General features: G+C 39.3%; 1 protein-coding gene across 2 annotated transcripts in view; it reads left to right on the forward strand.

Moving 5' to 3' along the window:
• nbeab (neurobeachin b) overlaps positions 1 to 22,983 on the forward strand; it is a 210,689-nt gene that overhangs the window by 25,617 nt on the left and 162,089 nt on the right. For both annotated transcript variants that reach the window (XM_076873355.1, XM_076873354.1), the window contains exons 2-3: positions 20,862 to 21,093; positions 22,749 to 22,849. In XM_076873355.1, coding sequence (XP_076729470.1) covers positions 20,862 to 21,093; positions 22,749 to 22,849 — 333 coding nt within the window. The remainder of the gene's footprint in view (positions 1 to 20,861; positions 21,094 to 22,748; positions 22,850 to 22,983) is intronic.

The following is a 22,983-nucleotide window of genomic DNA, read 5'->3' on the forward strand; positions in this document are numbered from 1 at the left end:
ATTGCTGCAAGACCTGGTGTAAACTCACTAGAAAGCCTTCATAATATTAAGCAAAATCCAGCTTTTCCTGTAATTATAGCTGCAACATTGCTACTTTTTGACAATGTAATAGTTCCATTTAATCAATTATTAGAGATGGTGTTTGGAAAGATTACATTAAATACGCATTACATTTAATATGGTATGAGAACACTAATGTTACAGGAGATGAGAGCCTTTGTTGGACATCTCCGATAGCTGATGCAAAAGTCTCGGTTGGCTGAACATGTCAGGAATCTCTGGCATTAGAATAACAGGCAGTAAGGGTTTGGTTGGCGGTACATTTAAATACAAATTACATTAAAGGAGAGAAAGATTAGGAGGATTTAAATGTACATGCCCCAGGCATGTATCTATGTGCGTGGGAATGAGAGATAAAGCATCCTTGCCTTTTTTTTCCTCTGCTTTGGTGCTCTTTGATGCTTATGCATGCGTTAGGTAGTAAACGTGTGAGTGTGACAAGTCCTTTATTCTTCTTATTTACCCTTATGAATTTTAATGGGGTAAATATATTCCTTCTTTATTTACTTAGGTAATTACCTCTGTGAGGAAAGGATACTTGTACCAGTGAAATATTTGATATATTTGCACTAAAGTTCAGGGTAAAGCTACACATATATTCATTCATTCACATATATTCATGTGATTTTCATGTAATTCAAGGACTTTCAAGACTTTACAAGAATAAACCTCAGCTCAAGGTTCACATCACTTCTCCACAATAACATCTACAGTCCTCTGAACATGGAAAAGGATTCTAGTGCATGTATTTTACATTATATTTTCTTTTTTTAAGTATTGACTGTGTGTTTGACGGTGTTATTACTATGACATCTAGTTTTTTGTTTTATTTTTTGCTGTAAGAAACCAGTGAGGGTTGCTGTCAGAGTGTGATGAATTGTCCGTGAGGAAACAACGTCATTAGTGTTGTGGTCAGAGAGAGGAAGTGGGAGATTGCTGCAGTAAACACAGTGGACTGTTTCCACCACTTTCTTCCTCTCCTCTTTGGTTCTGTGACCTGCATACTGATCTCGGTTTTTTTAACCTAGAGGACATCTTGTCCCTAGCCTGGTAAGAGAAGTGACACAGGACAGAGTGAAGAGCTCTCTGCTGTCACAGTCTTTTCATCTTATGCTGTTTTTTGCCTTCTAAAGGCCCATCTCAAGCTTTTCTGTTTTCTGTCCTCCCTTTCTATCTCTGCCTCTGTCTGCATTGCAGTGTACTTTTCTTCTCTCTATCAAGCAGAGATGTTTATATCAGCAGTGGAACTTTAAAGTCCTCTCCCTTTTCTCTCTCACTCCTTGTCCCTCCTCCTCTCCTCTCTTCTCCAGATGGAAGCTAGCAGCACATATTTCTGGATGGATGCACCTTGCAATATACGAGATATCAGGAGAGCATATGTTTTTTGACAGCACTATTCAGCAGGAGGAAACTGTGCAGACTAATCACAAAAAAGATCAGTTGTGCTAGTCCCCAGCTGTCTTTCATTGTTGATGTAACGTGATATTTTTCAAATATGAGCTTGATTTCAACCAAATCATATCTCGAGGTCAGTAGGCTTAATACAGGCTCACAAGTGTTGCTTCATATTTAGTGTGCCTAATTAACTGGGAATTAGAGGAGCACTTTTGATGCTAGTGTGTTTAGAGATGCAGAGAAAGATGCTTTTGTTTCCCTTGCCTGTGTTATGTGATTGCATGGAATATGCTGCAGTGCAGGGCACAGTCAAGGTGACCACATAGTGTAAAATTGATAAGTGAGTTATTGTATGTGCCAGTTCACAGTTTTTGGACAATATGGTATCTCAGCATTATTTCCTTAGACTTACAAGTTGTTCCTGTTTAGATGATTTATGACACATTTTTTGCATTGCTTGTCAGATTTGACCTGCAACCATTTATTGATAACAACATTTTTAGATGTTGGGCTATACGCATTTTCTCTCCAGGGTCCTACGCGGTTATAACTGTGTCAGACTGTATGATGCTCTGTGACAAGCACTATCATTCACTCAGGCTTCTTAGTAGCTATGTTCACAGTGCAGGCTTTTTCCGTGTGCAAGATATATTTCCTGCAAGATTGCCTTTTAATTTTCTACCTCTCCCCCTCTGGAGAGGTGAGCACTTCTCCTGTTTGACAATTCCAAGCATTTCAAGGGATTAGAGGAACGACCACATGATGCAAACCACCAGAATAGTAAACAGGCCGGCGTTGCCACACAGTAAGCTGTGAATATGAGATAGGGAAAGCAGTGTGGCTTGGGGAGTTTTACCCTCCCTTGCACTCAGACTGCCTTTCGACTAACTGCCCCACTGAGTGTGGCCAGCTAAAAGGTGTGATTAATTAGTAGAGTGGAACAAAGACAAAGTCTTTTCATAAGTGCCATTCAAAAGCAAACAGACCAGCATTACTAGGCTTTGATCTCCATTTTAGTTTTTGACAGTCAGGGTGCTTTAAAGTTCAAGACTGGCCGCAGATGAAAGGCCTCACTTCTATGTTCATTGGCTGCTCCACATGACAGCGTTTGGCATGGAACTGACTAGTAGAGGCTTGACAGCATAGACACTGCATAAAAGTATTTTACACATTCATGAATCCATGGAAAGTAAAAACTCCACGTTACAAAGCTAAATCTGCCAGTCTCGCTTAAAGGGGACCTTCCCGTATGGCACGTCAGAAGTCTTGCTCTGATTCTTCAACAGGTTTTCATAAGAAGGGAGCTGTCCTCAGTGCTGAAATCAAGACAGGCAGCTGGTGTCAAGGGAATCTCACTGCTCAAGTGCGTCTTTTTCATTGCAGTAATCATCCATTTCATACCCTCCTCGTAGACTGAATCATTCAGAAGCCTATGACTTTGCTCTTAAAATTATTTAGGTTACTATTCCCCGATGAGCTTTGGGGGGTTTTCTGAGGGGAGAAAAAATGGTTACTTGTTGGGGAAAATTTGACATTACAGTACTATTCTTTAGTTTTACCTTCAAACTCAACCTTCAACCTTCTGGCTTTAGTAATATGAGTAACTAACTAGCAGTTGTCCTTTAAATGCTTTATTTCTTTGTATGCTTAAAGATCACCATATAATTTGATAGGTTAAACATGGTTAAGTATGTTTGTTAAATTATGAATAACCACAGTGTCTGCAAATTAAATATCTGGTTGTACTATTAAGTGGAAAAAAAAGAAGTGGGACACAGGACTAAATGGTTTTACCACACCTTGCTTGTATTTCCATTTATTTCCTTTTCATGTTGATGGCACTAAGGGTCATGCTATTAACTTAGGTAGGAGCACGAGCAAATAACCAAACCTTTGCAAATTGCACCTGCTGCACTTTTTGAGATTCGCTACATTTAAATTTTCAGTAATTTACCAGCAGAGATGATGAAAACACTGGATGAGTTCACACCTTTCCGGAGGTAAGGTCTCTTACTGTTGACAGTAGCAGAGTTTTTTAATATTCAGTTCAGGTTCCTGTGCCTCTGTGGTCTTTTTATGTGATTGAAATAATTGTAGCAGCTGTGTCAGTTAGGGAAAATAGTTTGAGGCACGGAAAACGAGGCAAAAGATATGAATTCGAGATCTAAATTGAAAAATATCTGTGGGTGTGCTTCTGTGAGAGAGGACCTTTGGACATAATTGTGTTTCCAGGAGTAGGAGTTCAAAATACAATCTGTTTTTTCCACTATTACTTCTTGTTCTTTCAGTAAATTCCTTTTTTTTCCTGTTAATAAATGGACTCTTACAGGATGAATGAATTGACATATTGCTGATGATGTGGTAGACCGTCCAGGACATTTAATTTAATACAGCTAGACACTGCCAGGATTAGTATGAGATGAAATATATGGGGTCCCAGTGATGCATGATAGGACACAGTTACTCTGCCGTGCACAGAAAATAAGTGGATGAGATGAGGAGATTCACAGCTTTTTGTCAACTGTATCTGGATACTAAAGTCAGATACAGCACACAAAGCCTTCCAAAACTGGCCGGTTGCCATTTCCCTTCCAATCCAGGAGCTTTCTTTGAACTTCTCTGTTTTGTTGTTGTTTTGTTAATTAATTAATCTTTTACTGCAGACTTTGTGTGAATTATTTTTTCTGCTTTTGCAGCAATGCATACTTATCTTGAGAAAATAAATCAGTAAAGCAAGAATGATTAAATGAGTAGAACAAATTTATGTACTATGAGCTTGAGGAAGTCTCACTTTTTTCCAGTTTGGTTTCCGTTTTGAGTCCCAGTGTGAGGCTGAAAGGTTCCATGTCTGAGCAACAGTGACTTGTGTATGATTGCTGTTGTCTTGCCATGACTTGCTATTCTAACGCAACCCGTTCAGTAAACATATTGGCTCATGGTCCTCTCTGACAGCCTGTCCACTTTACTTACAAAAACAGTAGCTGAAGGTTTGGCTTAGACTTTGAAACACTTCAAATAGTCTGGTCTTCTCAACACCTAAGGTTATCCGTTAGATGTCAGTAGTTTTACTCAAGTTATGCTGTTAAGATCAGGAGGATTGTTTGTGTATTTATTCCAAATTTTCCAATTTCTCCATAATTCTTTTTTTGTTCACTCCTTGCTGGTACAGAACTGTTTTATTGTTGCACAGATTCAACAAGGTCCAACATTCCTCTGAGAATTAGGTCCGTATTGATATGATAGTATCACACAGCTGCCACAGATCTGTTAGTTGGATATCCATGATAGAAATCTCCCATTCCACCCCATGCCAGAGGTCCTCTATTGAACAGAGTTCTGGTGACTATGGGGGCCATTTAAGAACAGTGAAATGATTGTCATGTTCACAAAGTTTGAGCATTGTGACATGGCGCGTTATCCTGCTGGAAAGAGCCAGCAGATGACGGGTACACTGCTGTGTTGGACATGGTTAGTAACAACACTCAGGTAAGCTGTGGAAACAAGTGATGCTTAGTTGGTATTAAAGGGTTCAGAAACTGCCAAGGGAATACCCCCCCACACTATTATACCATTAATGTAAGATGGATCCATGCTCTCATGTTTTTTAAGCTCCGACCCGACCATTTGAATGCTACAGCAGAAATCGGACCACATTGTGTTTTTAGTTTTTTATTTCGTTATTATTTTCAGAAGAAAATTATTGGTGAACAATGTTAACACTGTGTTGGAGTTTGTTACATTGAGCTGTGCACATGTTATGTTCTATTCTCATATCCATGTCAATAATTTATGAAAATAAAAAGGATTGGCAATGTTGCAAATAAACCCAGGACCTGGGTTCAAAAATAGGACCTTCTGTGTGGCGTTTGCAAGCTTTCCCTGCCTGTATGGGTTCTTGCCAGGTACTCTGGCCCTTCCAAAGAAATGCACGTTAGGTTACCTGATGATTCTGGATTGGTTGTAGGTGTGAATGTAAGCATGAATGGTTGTCTGTCTTTATGTGTTAATGCTGAGACAGTCAGGTGACCTGTCCTGGATCTACCCTGCCTCTCGCATTTGGATTGGTTCCAGCACCACTGCAACTATGAATTGGATAAGTGGAAGATAAGGAATAAAAGGGTGGATGTTTTACATTATAAGTCTGGATTTCACAGCTGAGTATTAAAGATAAAATAAAAATAATGATGAATTAGAGAGGCTGAAGTTGAGGGAAATGATACTGAAAATATTCAGCAACAAGAGATTTTCCTATTTTTTTTTCCCTTGTGTAAGAGTTAACCCTGTTGACAGCTGAGTCTCTGTTCATAAAACTCTCGATGTTTCTCTAGTCCAAATATTAATGTTCTACTTACATTTGGCCTGATGGAAAATAGCTGGCGAAAGGCAATAAAGTTGGCAATTTTGTATATTCATGAATTATAAAATGTTTCAAATAGCAGTTGTCTCAAAAACTGAATGGATCACAGATGAGAGGTATGGTCATGTAAGTGTCTGCATAATTTTTGATTTTTAGTGCTGAAACTGCTAATATTGCTAAAATATTATAATTCAAATGAAAAAACAAGCAAACGGGAAAATAAAATTTTGCTGCAGTCATCTTTCTGCAGCAAACTGTCATCGACTATAAAGAAAACAATAACTTCCACTCTCTGAGGCTTTCAAAATAAAATGAGGGTGCTTTAAAAAGTAATGATATGAATGAATTTTATTTATCAATGAACTTGCAGTAATCTGAAGAAATCTAGAACAGATCAATATTTGGCAAGGGCGCTCTTTACCTTTAACGCAGTACTATTTCTTCTTGGTATTTTTGCAGAGAATGTTTTGTTAAGTACGTTGTGTCAGGGATGCTTGAGAATGTGTTGTTCTGGTGATTTAGGGTGTCTCTTTGTGTACCGCCAGACTGTCCCAATGATGTTCTTTTTTTAAGATGTTGGTTAAATGTTAGGACTTCCATCATGCTACAAGTGAATCTGGGGCTGATAAGCCTGAAAGTTAAATGCAGCTTCTATATCTTGGTAGTTAGGGTGTGATTTGTATCTACCAGCCTTCTGCTAGAAAAGGAGAGCATTTTTAAATGATCACATTTTTTATGAGTTACACATAATTTTAATCATGATAAAGCTGTCAGTGTCGTTAGTGATGCAGCTGTATACAAATTAGTTAGTGAAAAAAACCCAGTGTCGTTAGTAATGTTGATAGGTCTTCCATGTGCAAAACACTATAGTGAGGCAATTAGTGTTCAATTATATATTCCAATCAGCATATTGGACTTAAAAAATTAAGCAAAGCAACATTTTCTGGAAATCTTGCCTTATATTTTATATTCTTTTACTATATACAAGTAGCCAGAAATCAGAGAAACAAATCTTTGTGTGTGTTGGTTTTTTATTTCTGATATGTCGTGAGTTTGCAAACCCAGCTGATAATGAGAAGGTATGAAGACAAACTTGTCACTGAACTGACAAGCAGATGTTTCCAGATAATAAATTCAAAAAGGATCTGTTAACTAAAGATTTTCCACGATCCTTGCCCCTGGCTTCCCTCTTTAACTGAATGATTACGGAGCAACTTTCATCATCATCATTTCTGAGGGCTTGTTAGCCCCATCTGTATGCTGCAAGCGCCCAGTTCAGTGAAGCATAAACACATAATCTTTAAATCTCTGGCACTGTTTCCACAAACACGAGCCGTCCTGATGTCATAGTCACTGTCTGGTCACATGTGAGGACTGCGTCAGTAATTCAGGTCACATTCTCTCCAGACCTCCCAGTGCATGTACCTAGTTTAGATTGGATGCATGTATTGCAGCTGTATTCAGAAATGGTGACATTAAAGGTTACTTGAAAACTTAAAAATTTATTTTACAAGCTTAACGTAATTGCCTTTATGATTTAAGCACATTCCCTTTTGATTATGTCACTGTCCTCTGAGCTGTGAGAAAACAAATATTGCCAAATTTGTCCACCACTGTCAGACATTTGGATGTCAAATATAGTCTTTCTTTGTATCCACACTCTGACTGTACATGACATGAGATGTGCTCCGAAATTCAGACACACCAGGTGGCTGCTGTCGGCTACATGTTAGACTGAGCCTAATTTTTGGTGAAGGAGAGGAGCCTCCCCAGGTGTCACACAGAAGTTAGTTGGTATAATGCAGTGGGTGTTATGCGGCCTGTATCCTCTCATCTGTCTAGATAGTGCTTCTCAAACATGAGGTGTACTTTCAATTATGAAGCAAACATGTGCTTCACAGTTTGCGGCAAGATAAGAAATGATTGGTTCAAACTTTTTCCAGATGGATATGTAATTCAATTCCATTTTCTTTATATAGTGCTAACTCGCAAAAACAGTCATCTCAAGGTAAGGTAAAAACCCTGCAGTATTAGAGAGAGAACCCCAATGGTCTGACACCAAGAACTTGATGATGATGATGATGATGATGATGATGATGATGGTGATGATGATGAGGAGGAGGAACAGGAGGAGGAATGACTTACTTTAACGGGAAGAGAACTTGAACCTACTGATCTACCGAAGTGCCAAAAATGTCTTGTTGATGCTATATGTCAGTGGCTAGATTGGCATGGAGCTGATAGGGCAAAAGTAACTCAAATAATTGATATAACCAAGGTATATCAAGTGGCATCTCTGACTGTAAAACATATCAAATCTTGAAGCAGATGGACTACAGAAGCAGAAGACTACACTGGGTGCCACTTCTGTCAGCTAAGAAACATATTAAACATTACAGTCTACTTTGGTGCCTTTGCTGATGGTGCCCATCCCTACGTGAACACGGTGTACCTCTTCTGCCTGCTGCTTTCAGCAGGATTAATGTGCCATGTCACAAAGTTCAAATAGTCTCAAATTGGTTCCTTGAACAATGATTTCACTGTACTTAAATGGCCTTCATATTCACAAGATCTCAATCCAACCTTTAAGATGGGAGGGAACAGAAGATTGAGATCGTAGATGTTCAGCTGACAAAACTGCAGTAACTGTGTCATGCTATCATGTCGACATAGACCTAAATCTCTGAGTAACGTCACCAGCACCTCATTGAATCTCTGTCATGAAGAATTAAGGTAGGGGGAATTAAGGAATTAAGGTTAAGAGTCCAACCTATTGCTAGCAAATCATTCCTGGAAAACTGATTTCTTTGTTAGCATAAAGTAATCAATTTTCATTGTGAAAAAGGGGAAAGAGGTTACTTTAATGAGGAAGTCATAGCATGAGGCTTGGAAGACTTAACTGAAATCCGAGCTTTCCCCAACAAAATTCTTACAAGGTGTTTTGTTTTTCTATTTCCTTTCCATATGGGTTTGCAAAAGAGTCTGACTCTGTTTGGTTTAGCTGTAGCATGAAATCAGAGATGAGTGTGTTTGCAATATCCCTGCAAATCTTCCCTGTATAATTCAGTAAGCCAAAAGGCCTGTATTAAATTTTTGGCCTTGGTTAAATAGACACAGTTTTCACATGGTTGCATGATGTGGCAAAGCAAATATGAATCGTGATTGAGTAGAAAATGAGGAAGTGTTCCACTCTCTCAAGCATGCCAGGACTAAGATATGGTTCTCTGCCACTATGAGACTTAAGAGACTGTCATATTGATTTCAACTCCTTTTTCTCTCGTACTGTAGTTTAACCATGTGTTTAGTCAGAGATGGGACTTGCTCTCCCAAGGAAACAATATTCAGTGTAGACAGAAGGATGGTGCTGTCAATATGACTGTAATTTGTATGCAGCATTATCTCGGAATCCGTACTCCTTGTCTGACATTAGTTGTGCAAATTATGCACCGTTTGTGTCTATATATCAACAGTCTAGCACAAAAAATGTCGTGTAGTGTGAATTTTACAGTATTTTGAAAATGTTGAATGTGGCGTCTGATGTCTCCCTGCAAGCTTTAGACAATGATTGCCTTTTAAAGGGAGAAAGAATAATTATTTTCTCCCTTGCAGACAGTCCGCAGCACTGTTGTGTGCTTAACTCATCAGTGAAGCAGAGAGGATAGGGGCATTAGTATGGCCATTAGCATAGTTCAGCATTGATGTGAAGGCCATTCATCAAACTCAGTGGAAGCACAGAAGCAATAAACTAATTTCTTACATTTTTGACACTCCCTCCTCCAACGCTTCTCACCCATCTGCCTTAAATGGCTTGACCTTTATTTTGGTGACATTTTCAGACTAAAGAAAGAATGGCCCTGAGTGGGCTTCCAGCTCAACTCTTCAGAATTGTTCCCTGGAGTGGCAGCACCATTTTGTCGCAAGGCACGGCGGCATTTGCATAACATCTTGATCCATTTTTCTTTTCATGTCATTTGTTTCGGCACATTGGAGAAAGCCTAAAAGCTAATATGGTTAGCAGTTTGTTTTTTGCACATTTCTTTTTCTCCAAGCAAGAGAAATTCTCTTGTATGAATGGTTTCCCAAATTAGTTTGACATTTCGTTTTTGAATATAGTTCTCAGCTTAATATTGTTTGTAGTTCCATTACGACTTGGAGAGCTCTAATTCTGTATTTTCTATCCTCATTTTATCTGCAGAGGTGAACCCCGTTATCCAAATTCATAATCTTATTTCTGTGGTTCAACTGTGACTTTTTACTTTTTATCATTTCCATTCTTTTTCTTTTTTAATGCAAGAACACCCAAATTAGCATATTTGTTTTCAGAAGTAGAGAATGCTTTTTACCTTCCTTTTCGGTTCTCTTCTGTATTTGTGATACATTATTCAAAATACAGACACTTGAAAATTATTCATTATTTCTTCAATGATATTTTTCAAAATAGACTGTGGGTCTAAATCCAGACTTATTCTTGTGTTTTGTGTGAATGGATTGTGCTACCATTACATAACACTCTCTTTCATGTCCGTTATTATTTCACACTTCTGAGATTTATTTGTCTTTTTCTCCTTGGTGTTTAAAAGTATATATATTTTTGCAGAAACCATGAAGAAATGAGCAAAGTTATTGGGTGAAAAAAACCCAAGTATGCTGCTTGAATATTGTATTCTGCATTTAACTCTCTCTGGTGCTGTTAAGCACTTGGCTGGGGAATGGTCAGTTTGTTGTTTCCTCCTCTTTACTTGTGCATGCCACATTTTTCATCATCCCCTTGACTGCATTGGTTTTTCAATAGATGGGAGCTGCTGGCTTTCCTAATTTTTGTAGTTGAACCTTACCAGAGTTTGTCTTCCAGGTTGTGACCCTGGAATAAGCCACAACAGTACACTGACCTCCAAGCAAAATCTGCGATGGTATCTGCTTTTATATATTGGAGCTTCATTCTCCAACTTTTATGCATCATGAGCACTTCTTTTTAGCCTTTTTGTGCAAGTTTAAAGTAGTTCTGATTGGCAAACTCAGCATTATCAATCCTGTGCATTCGATGATTATGAAGGTCCCAGTTAATTTTTTAGGGATAAATACAATGGTAACCAATTTTATTAACAGAATGGACAGTATCTGTGTGATCTTGAAGACTGCATAAATTTGTCTTTAAACCAGGGGCACTTCTCATTTTATCAATTTAAAAATATCAGGGAGGATATTTGTACTCTCCACATCTGCTTTCAAGCGACTCCGTCACTGCAGCAGTCTTTGTAAATAGGACATCACTTCTATTTATTTTCACCCAATTTAGTGGCCACTATAGACTTCCCTTGGAAACTGTCTCAAGTCCAGTCATTGCTGCCTGTCACCATGGCGACAGTAAGCCTCTAGCCCTGGCCTAATCAGAAGTAGTTGAAAGTGGGGGGATTGTCGAGGGCTCAGATGTAACTCTTAATACTGTGTCTCATGGCAATGACACACAAGTTGTTTGATGGAAAAAAGTTATTTAAAGGTATTTAATTGAAGTTCATATAACCCTGTCGCACTAAAAGAGAGTGTCCACTGGGGTAAGTAACGGACACCTTAATTGCTTTCAAATTTTTAGCCATGCTACCAAGTAAAATAAATACCTACTTGGTGGACTGCATATCCCATCATCCCATTACAGTAAAAAACTTACAAACTTCTTAACTTTATGGAGTTTGCCTTGTGTCGTCATGCTTGTGTGAACTCTGGCTTTGTCCCACAGTCCAAAGGCATGCATGTTGATTTACTGGTGATCCTAAAAAGGTGTGCATGATAGCATGAATGATTGTCTGTTACTCTGTGTTCCCTATGATAGACTGACAATCTGTCCATGATGCTCCCCACCTTTTGCCCATTCACAGGTGGGATAGGCTCCAGTCCCATTATGACCCTGGAATCCATAAGTGGTTAAGAAAGTGAATGGGTGGCACAACAATCTCTGCTGGGTTATTTGTAATTTAATAGGAATATCAGTCTATGCAGGTCAGCCAGATGGAATTACTGATTGCATATATGGTGGTGAGCAGCTTAGTGATGCGCCAGTGTGCTTGAGTGACTGAGAGACATTATTACTACTCCTTACTTCACCTCTGGTTTGTGAATGGAAAGTCTTTCTCTTGATTTTGAGGTGCTGTATAGTGAAAATAGCTAGCTGTCACTCACCATCCTGACATCTGACAGCCTGAGCTGCATCCATACGAGTTAGAGCCTAATTAAGGTGGTGTTGCTCTCCCGACTCACATTGTAGTGTTTTCATAAGCTTCCTCTCGTTTTTATTTTTTTTCAACCCATCGACCTGGCGCTGCACTGAGCTTCTGGGCATCTTAATAGTCCCAGGCAGATATTCTTAATTGAAATTATATGTTTAGCCATAGCTACAGGAAGCAGGTTTTCCCCTTCCATTGGCCCTTCCCCTGAGAATAGGTAAATGACTGTCTGCAAAACCCTGATTTTTAAGCACAATGGGTACTTGTGAATTGTTGGCTGCGGAGTTTTCTTCTCTCAATTATACCAGGCTTCCATATGACTAAGACTTTCTGTACAGGTGGACGTACATGTGTCTGTGTGTTTCTCTGCAATCCAGTGCTCTCGCACTATGCAGAACATTTATGCCTCTTTGATGTTGAACCATGGCACTTTCAAAGAAATGTCAAATGATTCAGTTCCATTTAAGTTTGTATTTGAGTGAAAACAAAGTGAATACAGGTTGGTAGTTGCACAGAGACTATAATAAATACTAAAGATGAAACTTGATATTCTGACTCAGAACTGCAAGACAGACCTTAACACTCAAACACCTAAAAGTCTTCAGATGGAGCCCATCCTTTCTTAGAATCTTCCCTTTAGTGAGACGAAGCGGCAGAGAGGAACATGTGATTAAAAGTGACATTATTTGGATCCTCCAAAGGACACATACAGAAATCAGAAACATTATTATTTTTCCCTTTTGGATAAATAAAATGTCTGAAAAAAGTTGGTGCCTGTAATAGTTTTTTTTTTTTTTTTTTTTTTTTTAAAACCTATTGCTTTAAATAATTTTATTTAACCTCTTTCCTATAAAGACAGCATACCTTTTAGTATTTTTTTCATAAATGTAGCTAAGTGTGAAATCACTATGTCAGTGGCAACTGTGATTAGGTGTACAACCCTGATTGACAGTTCAGCTTTACAACGATATCTGATCACATCTCAAGATAAGACTTGAAATAAGGCTTAAAGAGTGCAGAACACCATTTGTCTTTTTTCCCCCCCATATTCATACTGATGGAGGTTTAGATGTAATTTCCCATAGCCAGACTGATATTAACCACCTTTAGCAACCTTGAATCTTCTTATTTATAACACTGTTTTTTAACAGGGCTTTAATGATTCAATAAATTCATAGACTCTTTAAACCACTAAAGCCACTGGCTTGCTTTTTTGACATATACAGTGGGGCAAAAAAGTATTTAATCAGCCACCGATTGTGCAAGTTCCCCCACCTAAAATGATGACAGAGGTCAGTAATTTGCACCAGAGGTACACTTCAACTGTGAGAGACAGAATGTGAAAAAAAAATCCATGAATCCACATGGTAGGATTTGTAAAGAATTTATTCGTAAATTAGGGTGGAAAATAAGTATTTGGTCACCTCAAACAAGGAAAATCTCTGGCTCTCACAGACCTGTAACGTCTTCTGTAAGAAGCTTTTCTGTCCCCCACTCGTTACCTGTATGAATGGCACCTGTTTGAACTCCTCATCATCTGTATAAAAGACACCTGTCCACAGCCTCAAACAGTCAGACTCCAAACTCCGCCATGGCCAAGACCAAAGAGCTTTCGAAGGACACCAGGAAAAGTATTGTAGACCTGCACCAGACTGGGAAGAGTGAATCTACAATAGGCAAGCAGCTTGGTGTGAAAAAATCAACTGTGGGAGCAATCATCAGAAAATGGAAGACATACAAGACCACTGATAATCTCCCTCGATCTGGGGCTCCACGCAAGATCTCATCCCGTGGGGTCAAAATGATCATGAGAACGGTGAGCAAAGATCCCAGAACCACACGGGGGGACCTGGTGAATGACCTGCAGAGAGCTGGGACCAAAGTAACAAAGGTCACCATCAGTAACACACTACAACGGCAGGGAATCAAATCCCGCAGTGCCAGACGTGTTCCGCTGCTGAAGCCAGTGCATGTCCAGGCCCGTCTGAAGTTTGCCAGAGAGCACATGGATGATACAGCAGAGGATTGGGAGAATGTCATGTGGTCAGATGAAACCAAAGTAGAACTTTTTGGTATAAACTCAACTCGTCGTGTTTGGAGGAAGAAGAATACTGAGTGGCATCCCAAGAACCACCATACCTACTGTGAAGCATGGGGGTGGAAACATCATGCTATGGGGCTGTTTTTCTGCCAAGGGGACAGGACGACTGATCCGTGTTAAGGACAGAATGAATGGGGCCATGTATCGTGAGATTTTGAGCCAAAACCTCCTTCCATCAGTGAGAACTTTCAAGATGAAACGAGGCTGGGTCTTCCAACATGACAATGATCCAAAACACACCGCCCGGGCAACAAAGGAGTGGCTCCGTAAGAAGCATTTGAAAGTCCTGGAGTGGCCTAGCCAGTCTCCAGACCTCAACCCCATAGAAAATCTGTGGCGGGAGTTGAAAGTCCGTGTTGCTCGGCGACAGCCCCAAAACATCACTGCTCTCGAGAAGATCTGCATGGAGGAATGGGCCAAAATACCAGCTACTGTGTGTGCAAACCTGGTAAAGACCTATAGTAAACGTTTGACCTCTGTTATTGCCAACAAAGGTTATGTTACAAAGTATTGAGTTGTATTTTTGTTATTGACCAAATACTTATTTTCCACCCTGATTTACGAATAAATTCTTTACAAATCCTACCATGTGGATTCATGGATTTTTTTTTTTCACATTCTGTCTCTCACAGTTGAAGTGTACCTCTGGTGCAAATTACTGACCTTTGTCTTCATTTTAGGTGGGGGAACTTGCACAATCGGTGGCTGACTAAATACTTTTTTGCCCCACTGTAGTTAACTTAACCAGTTTCTTTCAGTTTGATGATGTAATTGTGTCTGAATTTTTGATGGTTGTCTTTTACAAAGCTGGAGTTTGACAGTGCAGATTAGCGATCGTTGAGTGTCAGTGGGAAAGGATTTGGCAGACGAGCTCAGTCTCACCAGCACACTCAGACACCCTTGGGTTTAAATATGGTAAACAAAACAAAACAAAGCTACCAGTGCTCTATCATTGGGAATCATCAGGGGCAGAAAGACAGTTGCAAAATAAATTAGAGTACAGTCACATCCTCTCTCTGTTTCCTTATATAATAGTGTTTTAGATGGGTCCTTTAAAGCAACACTATATGGGCAAAAGTATTCAGGTGTTTTCAGTCCCTTTGCCATGCAGACTGCTTTGATGACTACAAGAATGGGTCCTTTCTACAGAGCTCACTGAATTTGACTATGGTACTTTAACAGGTTTCCATTGTTGCAACAAGTCAGTTAATTAAATTTCTTTCCTCTTACATATTCCACAATCGACTGTAAAGTGGAGAAGTCAGAAAGGTTGAACAGGAAGGTTGCTGAGCACAAATGTATTGGAGATTATGTATCGGAATTTCAGGAGCAGGACCACGCCTCCAAACACTCTCCTTCCTGTTGTCATCTACATGGGTTCCCCCACTTCTGCAAGCTGTTCATTCTCGTTTACGTGTCCCACCCTCCCTCCCTCCTTGTTCTCAATTCTTTAACTTTTCATTTCTATTTAATGCGTGGGGATCTGCCAGGCCCCTATCGAGGCCTTTCCCAAACCACAGCTCAATTCATGTCAAAGCATTCACTTTTACCTATTAAAATGCTGTCAAACCTAAAATGAGGACGGGGACCCAGCTAGTGAAATAGTTAAATGTGAAATTCTCTCTATGTTGATTGCAACGGGTATGTAATTTGTGACAAATTAATAAAGTTAGGGTCGCTGTATTATCAGAAACAGATTGCATGTAACAGATTTGACGCAGAACAGACTCAAACAGAGTGAAAAACTAGAACACAACTGGTTGCAACAGTAAAACATGATTATTTTTAAACTGCAATGCCACATCTTAGTAAGGACTCATAAAGACCTACACATGTTAGGAAAATCTGTGTATCCTGTTTGTCTGGGGGAGAAAAAGGATTTTTAAATCACCAAGTATTATATTGGTATCTGTCTTAATAATCCTACCTACATCAATTATCTCATTATTTTTGCCTCTTCAGGTCTTTAAGCAGTGCACACAGTATTATAGATTGCATTAGCTATCATTTTAGATGGTATTGGACAGCATTAGAGACTTAACAGTGATCATTGGAAGGAGCTATTAGAAGTGTTATGCTTTCATTTCACTCTATAGGAAACTTTAGACATGACATTTTCTTTCATTCATCGGTGTAGTGGACATGCCTTGAAGTGCCTTAATTACTTAAGACACTTTTTCTTGACTTATGAGCACAACATGCTCTTCCGTCTATCACACTTTTTGTCTCGTTTGTGTTAGTCTTTTGTGACAACCCCTGACAGACCGGATGGATTTATTGGAGAAAACAACCTTCAGGCCTTTCCAAAGATTTTCAAGCAAATTCACCTCCAGACCATAGCTGGTGTCTTGATCACTGGGCATTAAGACACATATCACGTAGCATCTGCAGCACTGTCTTTGCTATGTGCCGAAAGGTCATTGTCATGCTGAAAGGTGAATCCTTCCTTTGAGGTCATCTTTCTTGAAAGATGTTTCGGCTTTTATCTTTGTTTATGGTTGCCTCACTACTACTGGTTATGCTGGGACCATCTTCTCTGCTAACCAGGTGACGAGCAACTGCAGTTTGTTTCCTGTTTATTACCCCCATGGTGTTCAGGCTGGTGTTCCGAGGAGAATATTTTCTGCTCCTGCTGTCAATTTTGCTATCATTAAGAAAACTCCAGGGAGGCTAAGATAACCATTTAATATAGGAGCGGGATCTATCTAGCTACTCTTCCAAGAAGGTCTAATTAATGTAGTGTAGAGCTCTTTTGGCAGGTTTTCCATCATCACAGCCAGACCCAGAAGTTCTTTTACACCATCTAAGCCTAAGGAAATACATTTTTTAGGGGCCAGTTATAGTCGGTTTTTCCATGATAGCAAGCCTTTGAATGACAGTGGAAACTACAATTGGTCTTAGGAGCAAACACCAAAAGCATCATCTCAGTACAAACCAGTAATTTTGCTGTCCACCCATGTCAAGTCTCCAACAAAGAATCACCTGACCTTTTCAGAAGCTGAATAGGGACATATCAAACACAACTGTAGAGGATGACTTGCTGTAATTTACCACAAATCTTTGCTGTCTGTACTCCCTTTGTTTTCCCTGTTTTTCACTTCAGCTGTGTTGTGTGCATCTTGCCGTGTTTGCAAGCAGGACATTTTCCTTACTCACTTGATGTAACTGCTTGTTTTATGTGGAATAGTAATACTAGTTTGGTTTTGCTTTTTAGCAACAGTTTGTTGCAATTTTATGTTTTCTGCAGCATTTCCTTCTAAGCTTGGTCATTTACACTGATTATGGGGTTTGCATCTGAAGCTAAGCAGTGTTCAAACTGTGCATTGATGTTGAATTGAATTTTTATATGGCTGAGATACGCTGTGCTGTCCACCTGTTAAGTGTGTAATCAGTGATTCAATGTCTTTATGTGCCTCTTGTAAGATAATGGGTGAAAATTATTCTGAGGAACCAAACCTGCAATTACTTCACTTCTCGGGATTGTGACATGCCTGTGAATAGTGTGATTAATGGCAATTGCACTTAAGAATTATGAGGTTTAGTCTAGATTTTATGGCTTTTTTCCCTCTTATTGCATATGCTCGTGGATGACGAACATCATAGCGACTAAAAAAGGAGTCTTTTGTCTGATAATAATTTACTGACAACCTTTGACAGCATTTGAATTGCAGGAAGTTGCTTTCATCATCAATCTTTTGATATATTGTTATTCTTTATGCCTCAAACAACCACACATTAAAAATCACATAAATGCATTGTGATCTTGGGTAAACCTCATGCTGTAAAGACACAGTCACAGTTCATAAAAGAAGGGAACATGGCAGGTGCTGCATAGACTGAACTGTTAAATTTTCTCAATACAATATCTGTTGACATCATATATGATTAAGCATAATGCCAATTTTTTTTCTTTGTATTATTACACTCACCACTTCATTAGGTACACCTATTTAATTAACCTGAACAAAACGTATCTAACCAGCCAATCACATGGTAGCAAATCAATGCATTTAGGCATGAAAACATAGTCAAAATAATGTGTCAAAGTTCACATTGTCCATCAGAATAGAGAAGAACTTTCCCCTGAACCATCTTTCAAACTGCTTCGAGCTGTTAGGAGCAATCTCTCAAATAACCCCTGGTTACAAACAAGTTATGCAGAAGAGCATCTCTGAATGCACTAAAGCCTTGAAGCAGAAGGCTGCACCATGTGCCACTGCTGTCAGCTAACAACAGGAAACTGAGGCTACAGTTTGCACAAGGTCACCAAAACTGAGCAATAGAAGACTGGAAATACGTGGCTTGGTCTGATAGGTCTTTGCTTTCTTGGATGGTATGGTCAGAATTGGGCATTAACAACATGAAAGCATGGATCTATAATGATTTTGCTGGTGTAATGGTGTACCAACTGAGCATCATTTAGAAAAATCACTTCTATGAAATGGTGACCTAAGCTTTCCATCAGTCTGTTAATGTCCAAAACCAGTTAACCTGGATCTAGACTTACACAGACGTGTTACAGCTTGTTTGGGTTTATAGAGTTTATAGAATCGTCTGTGCGCCCCCCCCCCCCCCCCCCCCCCCCCCCACCACCACCACCACCACCACCACCACCTGTGTTTTCAAGCTGTGAATACCTGCAATTGTTAGCATCTCACTGATCGATGTCTCTGTTTTTTGTCAAGAAGACTGATCGACCGATGAAGAGGTCTGGTTTGAGAATGGTTTTCTAAATATGTTGACAAGTGCTTTTTATTTCATTTTTTTAATGTTAAGAATTATTCTACCATTTATAGTTCTATGATCTCCACATGTGCAACAGCTGTTAAATGTGGGGAGATGGCAACAAAGCACAACCAGTAGACCAATAAGATGTCATGGGTAAGCTTTTGGTCATTTATAGCAAACGTTTCCTTAGGAAGTCTATTGACATAAAAGACTGCCTGAACCATCTGCTCTGTAGGAAAGTTAACATTGCTCTCAGGTCATTGTTTGATGATGCTTGATAGGAGGACTTATATATTGAGTCCCTTTTATGTACATAATACCAAATAGCATTACATATGAATGTTCCCATTATGAATTTTTCCATTTCCTGCAATTATTTTTTTAATAACTGTGGATGCTCTTGTTGTGTTGTGTGTAAAGCTATTGTGTGAACTCTTGTTGCAATACAAATAACTCAAAGTGGGCCAATAACGATAACTTTTAGCCTCAAACCTCAGCCAGACTGTGTCTTTTTTTTTTTTTTTTTTTTCTCTTAAATGACATCAGAAACAGCAGTATGCGACATTACGTGATGGCAGAGCTTCAGTTCATCCTTTGTCATCCTAATAAATAGGACAGGGGGAATGAATGAGAGAGAGAGGGGGAGAGAAAGAAAGAAAACCAAAGGGGAGAAGAGACGGTGAGAAGGGGGGGGAAGAGAGACAAAAAAAAAACAAAAAAAACTCCTGGGTCACCTGTATGGAGAAAAAACAAACAAACAAACAAACAAACAAACAGAGGAGACAGCAAACAACAAAGAGCAACATAATAATAGAGAAAACAAAGCACCATCACAATAAACTAGCTAGTCATAGATATCAGTATTTACTAAGTAATAAACGATATTGTGCAGCACGCAAGATAGACAGCGCACAGTGTGCTTTGAGGCAGCAGCCAGGAAAGCTTTAGTCCGCGTCTGTGAATACCCATGTGTGCATACCTGTGTGGATCAGCATGCTTGCATTCCAAAGGTTTCTCCATGTAATGATCTGCTAGGGAGTGTGGGGGGGCCACAGCCCCGTCCTCCAGGGTGTGAAGCGGGTATGGAGGAGCCAGACTGTGTCTGATGAAATTGTGTTTGTGAACAGTTTACTTTTTGTATGCACATCAATGTGTATTTTACCCAGAGAGAATATGTACATTATTGTGCAGGGTTTTTCTATATTTTATTTTATCTGCACTCGGAGCAAAGACTGTCATTCAGAACTTGAAGTCCTAGCAGCCCTGAAGCGCACATCATTGTAATGTAATTGTGCCAAGATCTGATGATGATGATTGAGGTGAGGCCTTATTTATACCTCCATGGACTAGTCTTTCTCTGCTACTTTAGGCAGCTTTTGCTCTCACCTAGCTATTACCTGTCAGTCACAGTAATGTGCATTGGGTATCTAGGTCCATTTTCCACCTGCTTGCTTTGATGCCCACCAGCAGGTTGTTGACAACACACTCCATAAATACCATGCCCTTTTTTAAAGGGCTAATTTCATGCTTTTTGGTCTCGAAGAACTGCATTATCGATTGCACTTTTCTACTTTCTTAATAGTGATTATCAATTGTGTTTTAAATGGAGCAGTATAGTTATAGTGGCTCCATCTGCCTTCTCCTTTTATTTTGTTGTATGCCAGCTCTATTTTCATGGGTGCTTAAATTCTGATCGAAATCTTGTAGAAGGAAAAAGATTTTCACTTTCTCTTTCCAGTTCTAGCCCTAACCATCAGTGTAGTGAAGTGTAACATTTATGAAAGGATCCTATTAGTTAATGTCCCCCCTAGGGGAAAAAAAAAAAAGGTGTGTGTGGGGGGGGGAGGGTTGAAAGCTGGGTCAAACAGTAGTGTCCAGTGTATAAATTTAATAAAGGTTGCTACTTGCTGGACCATTACATTAACATAGAATAAACTACTGTGAAAGGCATAAAAATTCAATCTCTTCACACATTTTCCTTCTGTCTCACCTTATTTTGCAGTTGGTGGGTGGTGAGTTTGATCTGGAGACCAACTTCATTATCCAAGATGCGGAAAGCATCAGCTGCCTGGTGGAGCTGCTGGAGCACTGTGACATCACCTGCCAGGCTGAAATCTGGAGCATGTTTACCGCGGTCCTTCGAAAAAGTGTTCGAAATCTGCAAACGAGCACTGAAGTGGGCCTTATCCAGCAGGTGTTGCTGAAAATGAGCTCAGTGGATGACATGATTGCAGGTACGATAACGATATGATTCTGTCTTCATTTTTTGCCTGTAGTAGACGTAGTATGTGTGTTTTGTTTGGGGTTTTCTTTGTTGTTGTTTTTTTCAGATGAATTGATGGTAATGAATATGATGTTTATATCTAGAAAGTACATAAGAATGCCTGTTAGGATTTAGCTTCAGTCAAAAAGACAATTTCTCTGTACTTTTTGCTGAAGGTTTTCGTAAAAAAAAAAAAAAGGCGACTTAGCCCTAAATTTTATCCAAAACAGTTCTATAGTAACATGATTAAAAAATATAAAAACATCAACAAATTTCTTCAAAACCAAGTAGTGAAGACAACAGTGTACTTGATGATTCTCATTGAAAATATGAAGGAAATTAAGTGTGTATGGGGATTAGATTTTGTTCAGTAATTTAGCAAATCCACACAATTCTTTTGACACATCAGTTTTTGGGAAAAGTCACAATAGCCTTGAACTGGGTCGCCACAGTTGATCATCTGCCTCCATCTCACCCTATCCCCGTTTGCATGTCCTCTTTCACTACATCCATGAATCATCTTGCCTGTGATCTTCCTCTTTGCCTACTCTCTGGGAGCTCCATATTCAACATCCTTTGTCCCTTTTCTTCACATGTCCAAACCACATTAGCCTTACTTCTCTAACTTTGTCTCCTCCTAATATACTTTATCTTACATAGTATAAAAGAGGAAATGTCTCTCCTGGTCATTCACATTGAAAGTCTTAGCTGCTTCCACCTTCTTTCCCAATCTTTTTGTCAATGCCACCGCCTCCAAACCATACCTCATAACAGATCTCGCTATAGTCTTATAAACCTCCTTTTTCATTCTCGCTGCTATACTTCTGTCACAACTAACCCCTGAAACTCATCTTTGCCCACTTCACTGTACCTGCACTCTCTTTTTCCACCTCTCTTGTGTACTGTCCATTGCTTTGGATGTTTGATCCCTGGTATTTAAACTCATCTGCCTTCACTACTGTTCACTCCATTGCATTCACGCACATGTATTCTCGTTTCACAAAAGCACTTAATATTAAATATAAACTACTGTATTTTACTGTTTACTTATCCTGCAATATTTTACATGTATTGGTTAGAAACTAAAGTTTTGGGGTTTTTTTGTTGCAGAGCTTCGAATAAAATACAGACGTAATTAAAATGTGGTACCAGGATTATATTATATCTTTTTGATAACACCTTCAGGTAGAAATAGACACACAAGGATGTAGAAACAACTGAGCTCAGAACCCCTCAGTCTTTGAAGATTAATGTTAGAGATGAGTTTTTTGTCACTGCGGTTTTGTGTACTGAAGTCATTGTCACTGACATGCTGGGCTGTGCAAATTACACCCGTACCCCATCTTACTTCTAAATTATGCTTCAGATGATGAAATTAAAATGCATTTTCGCTGCAGTGTTCCAAGTCATTCTCCATGCAATTTCGGCTTTTCTGTGTTAAATATAAGAATTTCACGGACAATGAACTGTAATCTAAAGTAAAACTGTCTCCATTATCTCAGATGTTCAGTCATATGAATACTTTTCCCCATGAGAAACTCCAGGAAAACCTCCAGCGTGGATGAATTATAATATCAGCAAAGTGCAGCTGCATGTGATGTGTTTATGTTATCTTTGTCTTTAAAGATTTGCTAGTGGATATGTTGGGAGTACTGGCCAGCTACAGCATCACAGTGAGGGAACTAAAAATGCTCTTCAGCATGTTGCGAGGAGAAGGAGGCCTCTGGGTGAGTAATACCAGGACGAGCTGTACATGTGTGTGATTGTTTGACACTGTCACTGGAGTCGCCTCAAGAAACCCATCAACACTGATCGGTCTGTGGCTTGTTCTGTAATTGACTTACTGTCGAATGATTGGATG

Source organism: Maylandia zebra, linkage group LG14, assembly GCF_041146795.1.
Source record: "Maylandia zebra isolate NMK-2024a linkage group LG14, Mzebra_GT3a, whole genome shotgun sequence".
NCBI classification, from domain to species: domain Eukaryota; kingdom Metazoa; phylum Chordata; class Actinopteri; order Cichliformes; family Cichlidae; genus Maylandia; species Maylandia zebra.